The 10,788-nt window shown below is 33.5% G+C and overlaps 1 protein-coding gene across 1 annotated transcript; it reads left to right on the top strand.

The window, feature by feature from the left end:
- The first annotated feature begins 772 nt into the window (after positions 1–772).
- Positions 773–3,414, top strand: LOC116023198 (protein translation factor SUI1 homolog). Its single transcript, XM_031264184.1, has 5 exons — positions 773–924; positions 1,644–1,750; positions 1,949–2,154; positions 2,241–2,294; positions 3,012–3,414. The coding sequence occupies exons 2-5, from the start codon at positions 1,714–1,716 to the stop codon at positions 3,054–3,056; spliced, it is 342 nt and encodes a 113-aa protein (XP_031120044.1). The 5' UTR covers positions 773–924; positions 1,644–1,713; the 3' UTR covers positions 3,057–3,414.
- The last annotated feature ends 7,374 nt before the right edge of the window (positions 3,415–10,788 follow it).

Here is a 10,788-nt window from a genome sequence, read left to right as displayed (position 1 = left end):
TTCTTTTAGCATTATAAATTATGTACGTTTATTTCACTTTTTATTTTATTTTATTTTATTTTTCAATCTAGAAAAACACTTTTTACAAGAACTTTTTTTTTTTTTACCTTCATTTTCCAAATTATTCAAATTCCAAATGATTTTTTAAATTGAAATATTCAGAATATTTGTGAATGTGTTTAGTTTAGGGCTCCTTAATATAGTAATGTTGCATTATATATGTAAATTGTTTATTTTATTTTATTTTTCAATCTAGAAAAACACTTTTTACAAGAACATTCTTTTTTACCTTCATTTTCCAAATTATTCAAATTCCAAATGATTTTTTAAATTGAAATATTCAGAATATTTGTGAATGTGTTTAGTTTAGGACTCCTTAATAATAGTAATGTTGCATTATATATGTAAATTGTATTTGCCTACAAGGGATTCAATATTTTTTCACATTCATTTATATGATTTTGTCTCCTTCAAACAACTCAATTCTTGATTGCTATTGATGCCGTTGAATATTAGTCTCGTAAAATTTAAATCACTTAATTTTTATTACCTAATCAAATTGATTATTTAAAACAACATAAAACCTAAAATCTAATTATTATACATAGAGTAGAATTTAAATGAAATTTAATACCGAACATACAATTTAACATTAGTCAATAAAATTATTTAAATGCTAATAATCACATAAAAATACTACAATGCAAAGTACTCCTTAATTTAGACGACTTTTGGTGAGGTGTTTACACTGGGAGTCTGCGACCGACCTAACCTAACTACTAATAAATTCCTTTGTTGGGCGATTAAACCCTTCCCCTCCCTCTTCTCCGTGCATTCACTACTTTCTGCTTCGGGCTTTATCCGGATTTGGGGTCTGCTTTCTTCACCGACCTCCATCTCTCGAGACCCTAACCTTCGGATCAGGTACCGCCCTATACTACGCCCCCTATTCCCGTATTCATTCGGATCTTCCCTTATCAATGATCAGTTAACCGTGTTTTGTATATTTCAATTCATTTGTTATTGATTTTGCTTGAAAGATTTTATTTTGTTTTGTTGTAATTGGACATGTCGGATCTTTGTGGGATAAATCTAATTATCGTGGAATATTAATTGTGGAAACGATTTCGGTTTCGGATGATTGAAGGCTTTGTTTTTCTTTTGACTATAAAGATGCGATTCATCTGTTTATTAACGCGCGTATGGATTTTCAATTTTTTTACTGTAGAGTAGTCGGCTTAGGCGGTTCTTGCTCGGAGTATTAGCCGTGATTTATTTGTTTGTTTCTGCTCAGTTGTGTTTTGTAAAATTGATGCTCTGTATAATACTGATTTCATATTTTCTGGTGTTTTTGCTTACGTTGTATGGTAATTTTTTTTTTATATGGACTCTATATTTGTAAACACACACATATTGATCAATTCATGATTGCCTGAACCCTAGTTTAGGTTTATGTGGGCTTAAGGTTATGTTTCTGCTTTGCGTTTTGATTGAGGTAAAGGAAAATATAGAAGATCTTCCCATATTAGAAGCTTATGCATTGTAAATGTAATTTGATTAGTTCATATGCATTTTTAATTTTTTTGGTTAACTGTGTTGGAGAGGTGATATAATTCATGAATTTGGATACTTATGTCTCCCAGGTCTGAGCATCCAAATTTTGCACAGGAGGTTTATTTGTCCGTGCGGTCTTTCAATTGTCAACCAAGGTTCATGTCTGAACTCGACCTCCAGACTCCTGCTGCTTTTGGTATGGTCTCCCTCAATTTATTACTTTTGCTTTTTGTTGTAAAGTTTATATTTCTTGTTCTTAGAAGTTCTCTTAGGCGAATTAAAAGAACAAATTGCCTGTGTTATGTTAGAAAGAAGAGAAGGCCAAGTAAGAGTTTGGAGGGCTGGTTAAAATTGTTGTATTCCTGACATACCTATGCTTTTACGTTCTCTTTAGATCCCTTTGCCGAGGCAAATGCTGAAAGTTCTGGTGCTGGGTCAAAAGATTATGTACACATTCGTGTTCAGCAGCGAAATGGTAGGAAAAGCTTGACAACTGTGCAGGGGTTGAAGAAAGAATTCAGCTACAACAAAATATTGAAGGACCTCAAGAAAGAATTTTGCTGCAACGGTACTGTTGTTCAGGATCCGGAATTGGGCCAGGTATACATGTTTGATAATGTGGTTGTTGATTACTACTATCAGTTCAGTGTTCTGACTAGTCAATCTATTTGGCATTTCTTGTGAAGGTTATTCAGCTTCAAGGTGATCAGCGGAAGAATGTATCTACTTTCCTTGTCCAGGTAATTGCCTTGCACAGTTGCACAGCTTTATTTTTACAAGATAGTGGGTGCATGGGTGGTTGTGGAGAGTATGTGTGCTCATTTTGTGTTACAAGTCATACATGAGCCTTTTGGAGATGAAACTGACATGTGTGATCTTTACTTTCTTAGTTAATTAATCAATCCAAACTCTTAACAGCCTTGCTTAATTCAAGTCAAAAGTTTTGTTTTAGATAGCATGGGTAATGGCTAATTGTTTTAGACCTGAATTATTAAATTTAGATGTGACCATTTCTGGCTTAGCTTTGATTGAAGTCCTAGTGCTCTAGTTTTGAGCTTTAGTTTCTTTTTCTTTGAAAATTGGAAAGACATTTGGGGTAGTAGCACTGTTGCAAAAATCGGCTTAGGTGGCCGCCTAGGTGTCCCTAGGCCGAGGGGATTTTACCCTTAGGCGAACATTAGTCGACCGGCCAACTAGGCGGCCTAGGCACCCGAGTCTGCCAAACTAGTCGCCCAAGTCAACCAACTACGCACTCAACTCAAGCCGAGTGTTTTTTTTTTGTGTGCTATTTTTCTTATTATTATTACTCGGCCACATAGGCGCTAGGCACGTGCCTAGCGACTCCTATAACATTGGGTAGTAGGACATACATGCTAACAATGAATTTGAATTGTCAAATAATGACATTTAAGAAACTCGTTTAAAAATTGAATTCCTTGCATAATTTATATGTGCAGGCTGGAATTGTGAAGAAGGAACACATCAAAATCCATGGTTTCTGATCTGCTCGGACAATTAGTACATCCATTGCCGCTTGTATTGTGCCAGTTGCCTATTATCTTATCTTTTGTTTCCAGTTGCCGGTTACGATTTGCTTCTGTTATGCACAATTGTTATGGGACATGATGATGTACTTCATTTTCTGAATAATGACAACTTTGTCAAGTGGTCACCATTATATTCTCTCTCAGATTGCTCTGGCTTCTTTCATCTCCTAGTCTAGCTTTCCGCCATAGTTGTCATGGAGTAATAAGCTTTAGGGTTATTTATTTTTTCTGTATGGTAACAAACACAATGTGGGAGCAAAGTCATTAGAACATATTAACTCGCATAAGACTATGAAATTTCTTTTCCTTTAAATGTGTGTGTATACATTTTTATTTGTCAACGTACAATCTATGGATCACCTTCGAATACTTTGCTTATTTTTTTGGTTCTTTTGATTTCGTATAGTGATTGAATTTTAAAATTGTAAACAAATATTAGGGAAAAGACGAATTAAACAAAAAGCGAAAGAAATATTTGAGATATTAAAATTGAAACGAACACATAATTGACAAGTTGGCCTTCCCAAACATGCACACAGAGAAGAGAGGTAAGGAGTAAAAAGTTGGGGGCGATGTTAGATTATCATATTTGGTTTAGGTAATCTGAGATGGAATACAAGATACAAGATTATTGTCACGTAGGAAATCAGAGTATAATATTTGGTTCAGGTAATCTGAGATGGAATACAAGATACAAGATTATTGTCACGTAGGAAATCAGAGTATATTTGAGGTAATCTTATTACCAAGTTTTGTTTAAGTAATGTGAGATTACTTTTCAGTATTTCAAAATTACCCTCACTCCAAAATGGATGGTCTGTGTATTGCCCTCAACCTCATGTGTATAAGTGTATTGCCCTCAACCTCAAGTGGACGCATTCTAATAATAATAATAATAGGGAAAATGTCACTTTTTCTCCCTGAATTATTTACTTATAGCACATTTTTTCCCTGTGTTATATATGTAACCACTTTATTTCCTCAATTGTTTTTAAAGTGGCTATTTCTTCCCCTCTTAATTAAATAAATATTTAGATGGTTAAAAACAAGGGTAAAAATGACATTACCTTTTTTAAAATGGAGATGGAAGGTTTCACTGCTTAATTTCCTTGGCTTCTCCAGCCCATAAAGTAAAGAAATGAGTCCTTTCATAGTACGCATACGAAGCATAATGATAAAGGAGTTGTGAGAAGCAGTTAGCATCATGTACTTGTTTAAAAAGGGCATCACCTTCAGTAGCAATGCCATAAATTGTACATTGGTCTAGTACTAAGATGAGTACACTAGCAGTGAGAAGGGCGACGATTTTGAAAAACTTCAGGTTGTGAGCTGATTGAGAAGGCCGGCAGGTTCGCTAGAGTTTTTCCGAGCATAAATATGACATTCTGAGGAAACTCCAGGAAAGAAAGCATATTTGTGGAACGACTGGGGACGATGTGAACGACGCGCCGGCGCTAAAGAGAGCAGACATCGGAATTGCGGTTGCGGACGCGGCGAGGAGTGCGTCGAATATCGTGCTGACTGAGCCGGGGTTGAGCATGATCGTTAACGCGGTGTTGACAAGCAGAGCCATTTTCTAGAGGATGAAGAATTATACAATTTATGTGGTTTACATAACCATCTGTATCGTGCTTAGGTTCATGCGACAACAATATTAATGTTTAGGACAGGTTTCCAATCTTCTCTGAGAATATTGAGGCAAGGCTGGCAAGCATTCCCTTCCAAATCAAGAACGCCATTAACTTAGCTTCTCCAACAATACCGGTGAACCCTCCATCTTCATTAAAAAAATAGTGAAATACCATTTTTACCTTTGTTTTTAACCACCCAAATATTTATTTAACTAAGAGGGGAAGAAATAACCAATTTAAAAACAATTGAGGGGGATAAAGTGGTACACAAATAACACAGGAGAAAAATGTGTTATAAGTAAACAACTCAGGGGGAAAAGTGTCATTTTCCCATAATAATAATAATAATAATAATAATTATTGTTATTATTATTATTATTATTATTATTATTATTATTTGTTGTTCTTGAATTAAAGAGACTTGCAATTTATACCTTTCAATTTCTATGAGGGCATTTAAGTAATTGAAGTAATATAACCTTCAACCAAACAAGTTAATATTAAATTCTTACAACTTTAACTAAACACATAATCTTACATTTCCAAAATCTCACATGATAATCCTATTACCTGTAGTAATCTAAATTCCGTGAACCAAACGGTCAATAAAGGATTAAAACTTGAGACTTGAAGTACAATATATGAAAAGATTTTGTTAAAGTACTATTTTAAGTAAAAATTGCATAGTTAGGTATGAAATTGAGCAAGTTTGAAAGTCGATGACTAAAGTAGTAAAATCTTAATAGTCGAGGAATCAAATTGGGTATTAACTCTGATTCATCGTCTAATAATTAATATCGAAAAATCTTACGTCCATGTAGGGGTGCCAACGAGTCGAGCGAGCTCGAGCTCGAGCTCGATTAGTAACAAAGGCATCGAGCTCGAAAAATGGAGCTTGAGCTCAGTTGCCATATTTTTTAGCAGCTCGAGCTTGGCTAGAGTGGCTTGCGTGGGGCCGACTACTTGCTTGGACTGCTCAGTGCTCACCGGAGGTGGCGATGGCTATAGTCTCGTCCGCCGAAGCTACTCTACGACAGCTATGCTGATATGGAGGTGGCGATTACTAGGTCTAGCCAATTAGGAAATGAACTAATGTTTTATGGATTTAAAATTTGGGGTAAAAATTTTAATTTCTAATTGTTATATATATCAAGCAGCTCGACAAGCCATGGGCTTAGAATATTTGAGCTAGAACTCGGCTCGAGCTCGATTTTGACCGAGCGACTCAACTCATTTACGCCCCTAAATCCATGGTTTGAGGTCTCCATGGGTTGAAAACCATTATTCATCACCAAAAATCTTTTGTCCCACCCCAAAATGGATGATTGAGTAGATAGAGCATCCTATCTGAAGGTCATAATTTTGAGGCAAAAACTTGTGTGAAACCGACTCACCGTCAGACGGGTCGGGTCAAGGTAAAAATATGATACTTATACGCACAAATGTCATACTTATATACTCAAATGTAATACTAATCAGGAATAAAATTTTTGTTACTTATAATGGTAGCCTCTTATAGGGGAGCACCCTCAGTTACGCATCTTTTCTTTACCGATGATAGCCTCTTATTTTTTCGTGCAACAGATTCGAAGGCCCAGGAGGTGAAACATGCCTTCGCCTCTATGGTGATGCTTCTAGCCAGATGGTGAATTTTGATAAATCAAGTGTCACGTTTAGCGCAAACACCACTCAAGCAAGTTGCACCTCTATCGCACGTGTTTTTGGAGTAAGACAAGCTGATGATTTTGGTAAATATCTTGGCCTCCCTTCCTTTCTTGGCCGTAATAAATCTTCTGTTTTCCGTTACATTGAGTAGAGAATCCGTGAGAGAATTAATTCTTGGCAGCAGAAATTCCTTTCAAGAGTGGGAAAAGAGGTTCTGCTTAAAAGTATTGCCCAAGCTATGCCTCTTTTTACCATGTCTATTTTCCTTCTCCCCTTGAATATTTGTGATGCAATTGAGAAATTTATGAATGCGTTTTGGTGGAGCACAAAATCATCTACATACCGTGGTATACATTGGTTGAGCTGGACTCGGTTGACCATACCCAAGAGCAAAGGTGGTTTAGGTTTTAAACGTTTGCATGAATTTAACGTAGCTTTATTGGCAAAACAAGGGTGGCGAATGCTTATCAATCCTGATGTGTTGGTCAGTCGTGTTTTAAAGGCGAAATACTTCCCTAATTCAAGCTTTCTTGATGCAAATATTGGTCACAACCCGAGCTATCTCTGGCGTAGCATCTTGGCTGGTCAGAAGGTACTACGGGAGCGAGTTTTTCGTCGCATTGGCAATGGAGAGGGTTCTTTAGTTTGGGGATGGCCTTGTCTAGCAGACAGGGATAATTCTAACCTTCGCACGCTATGTGTTGAGGAGTTGAGTCACGCCCGTGTTTGTAATCTGTTGGATAGTAATGCTTGCTGGGATGAGGAACTGTTGGATAGTAATGGTGCAATTAGGTATATAAACATGTCAATTTAGTTCATCAACGCGTAATTACCTGTTATTGACCTATAATACCAGGTAAATGTAAATGTTAATTTTTTAGCATAAAATGTGTCAAATATGCCATCAAACTTTACCTGAAAAATCAATTAGCCCTCAAACTTTTTAAAGTTGCAATTAGGTACATAAACATGTCAATTTAGTTTATCAAGGCATAATTACCTGTTAGTTACCTGTAATAACAGGTAAAATTAAATGTCACTTTTTATGCATAAAATGTGTCAAATAAGCATCAATTAGGCTCTCAAACTTTTTAAAGTTGCAATTAAGTACATAAACATGTCAATTTAGTTCATCAAGACATAATTACCTGTTAGTGACCTGTAGTAACATGTAAATGTAAATGTCACTTTTTTAGCATAAAATGTGTCAAAAAGGCCATCGAACTTTATCTAAAAAATTAATTAGGCCCTGAAACCTTTTAATGTTAGAATTAGGTACATAAACATATCAATTTAGTTCATCAATGCGTAATTACCTGTTAGTGACCTACAATACCAGGTAAATGTAAATGTCAATTTTTTAGCATAAAATGTGTCAAATAGGCCATCAAACTTTACCTGAAAATTCAATTAGGCCCTCAAACTTTTTAAAGTTGCAATTAGGTACATAAACATGTCAATTTAGTTAATTAGGGGTGAGCATCGGTCGGTTTTCGGTTAATAACCGAAATAACCGAAAATTTAACCGAACCTTCATAACCGACCGAAAACCAACCGACCAACCTTCATAACCGAAATAACCGAAACCGACAGTTTTCGGTCGGTTAAATATAACCGAATTTTTAAAGTAAAATAGCTATTTTTTTTTTACTAATGCTAAAAGAATATTTATAATCAATTAAAATTAATGTCATCAAGTACAATAATAGTTTAGTGAACGAACAGTTAGGAAAATTATAACTATGGGGAAAATATATTTAAACATACTACATCTATTTGATTTGTGAAAACTAATTAATAGTTGCAGACTTGCAGTATGTATATTCCTCAAAAAACTAATTCCAAAGATATTACAACTTAAGATCATTATAATGTACAAATTGCATATCAATTCTAAAGTAAATACAGTACTAAAAATACACTACTCACTAATCCTCACGTAAATACAATATATATAAATACACTACTTCTCACTAATTGTCACGTAAATACAGTATATATAATAATATAAATACACTACTTTTCACATTTTATAATAGTAGTTTAGTCCGATATAAATAAATTATATTTATACATTATATGGTTAACAAATGCCGTGCAATTCAATAAGTGATTAAAATTAATGTGATAGACTATGGACTTGCAAAATGTAAATGGGATGAAGTTATATATATTTTTGCTTTAGATTAACCTTCGGTTTTTCGGTCGGTTTTCGGTTTTCTCTTGAAAAACATATAACTGACCGAAAAACCGAAATAATCGAATATTTTTGCCTTAATAACCGAAACCGAAACGAAAACCGAAATAATCGGTTGGTTCAGTTTTCAGTTTTCGGTTTTTTGGTCGGTCCGGTTTTTTGCTCACCCCTATAGTTAATCGAGGCGTAATTACCTGTTAGTGACCTGTAATACCAGGTAATGTAATGTCACTTTTGTTTTTTTATTTGAATAAAATGTGTCAAATAGACCATTGAACATTATCTGAAAAATCAATTAGGCCCTCAAATCTTTTAAAGTTGCAATTAGGTACATAAAAAATGTCAATTTAGTTTATCAACGCATAATTATCTATTAGTGACATGTAATACCATATAAATTTATATGTCACTTTTTTTTTTTTTTGCATAAAATGTGTCAAAAAGGCATCAAATAGCCCTCAAACTTTTTAAAGTTGAAATTAGGTAAATAAACGTGTCAATTTATTTTATCAAAACATAATTACCTGTTAGTGACCTGTAATAACATGTAAATGTAAATGTCACTTTTTTAGCATAACATGGGTCAAAAAGGCCATCGAACTTTCACTGAAAAATGAATTAGGATTTGAAACTTTTTAAATTTAGAATTAGGTACATAAACATATTAATTTAGTTCATTAAGACGTAATTACCTGTTAATGACCTGCAATACCAAGTAAATGTAAATGTCAATTTTTTAGCATAAAATGTGTCAAATAGGCTTTAAAACTTTACCTGAAAAATCAATAAGGCCCTTAAAGTTTTTAAAGTTGCAATTAGGTACATAAACATGTCAATTTAGTTTATCAAGACATAATTACCTGTTAGTGACCTGTAACACCATGTAAATTTAAATGTCACTTTTTTATGCATAAAATGTGTCAAATAAGCATCAATTAGGCTCTCACACTGTTTAATGTGGCAATTAAGTACATAAAAGTGTCAATTGAGTTCACCAAAGTATAATTACCTATTAGTGACCTGTAATAACAGGTAAATGAAAATGTCATTTTTATAGCATAAAATGTGTCAAATAGGTCATCGAACTTTACCTGAAAAACCAAATAGGCCATCAAACTTTTTAATGTTGCAATTAGATACATAAACATGTCAATTTAGTTTATTAAGGCATAATTACCTGATAGTGACTTGTAATACAAGGTAATTTAAATTTCACTTTTTTTTTTGTTTTTTTTTGCATAAAATGTGTCAAATAAGCATCAATTAGACACTAAAACTTTTTAAAGTTGCAATTTAGTACATAAACATTTCAATTTAGTTAATCAAGAAATAATTACCTGTTAATTACCTGTAATAACAGGTAAATGTATATGTCACCTTTTTAGCATAAAATGTGTCAAATAGGTCATCGAACTTTACCTGAAAAATCAATTAGGCTCTAAAACTTTTTAATTGTACAATTAGGTACATAAACATGTCAATTTAGTTCATCAACGCGTAATTACCTTTAATTGACCTATAATTCCAGGTAAACGTAAATTTTAATTTTTAGCATAAAATGTGTCGAATATGCCATCAAACTTTACCTGAAAAATCAATTAGGCCCTCAAACTTTTTAAAGTTGCAATTAGGTACATAAACATGTCAATTTAGTTTATCAAGGCATAATTACCTGTTAGTGACCTGTAATAACATGTAAAATTAAATGTCAGTTTTTATGCATAAAATGTGTCAAATAAGCATCAATTACGCTCTTAAACTTTTTAAAGTTGTAATTAAATACATAAACATGTCAATTTAGTTCATCAAAACATAATTATCTGTTAGTGACCTGTAATAACTGTAAATGTAAATGTAACATTTTTAGCATAAAATGTGTCAAATAAGCTATCGAACTTTACCTGAAAAATCAAATAGGCCCTCAAACTTTTTAATGTTGCAATTAGGTACATACACTAATAAACATGTCAATTTTGTTAATCAAGGCGTAATTACTAGTTAGTGACTTGTAATACCAGGTAAATGTAAATGTCATTTTTTTTGGCATAAAATGTATCAAATAGACCATCGAACTTTATCTGAAAAATCAATTAGGCCGTCAAACCTTTTAAAGTTGCAATTATATACATAAACATGTCAATTTAGTTTATTAAGACATAATTACCTGATAGTGATCTGTAATACCAGGTAAATT

Source organism: Ipomoea triloba, chromosome 6, assembly GCF_003576645.1.
Source record: "Ipomoea triloba cultivar NCNSP0323 chromosome 6, ASM357664v1".
In the NCBI taxonomy this organism is placed as follows: domain Eukaryota; kingdom Viridiplantae; phylum Streptophyta; class Magnoliopsida; order Solanales; family Convolvulaceae; genus Ipomoea; species Ipomoea triloba.
This window is presented reverse-complemented; position numbering and strand designations above follow the sequence as displayed.

What these genes read in the sequence shown, in the direction of transcription:
- LOC116023198 (XM_031264184.1), top strand. Translation starts at nt 1,714, where the DNA reads ATGTCTGAACTCGACCTCCAGACTCCTGCTGCTTTTG. An exon ending in CCAGACTCCTGCTGCTTTTG is followed by an intron (nt 1,751 to 1,948) that starts GTATGGTCTCCC and finishes CGTTCTCTTTAG; the next exon opens with ATCCCTTTGCCGAGGCAAAT. An exon ending in AGGATCCGGAATTGGGCCAG is followed by an intron (nt 2,155 to 2,240) that starts GTATACATGTTT and finishes TTTCTTGTGAAG; the next exon opens with GTTATTCAGCTTCAAGGTGA.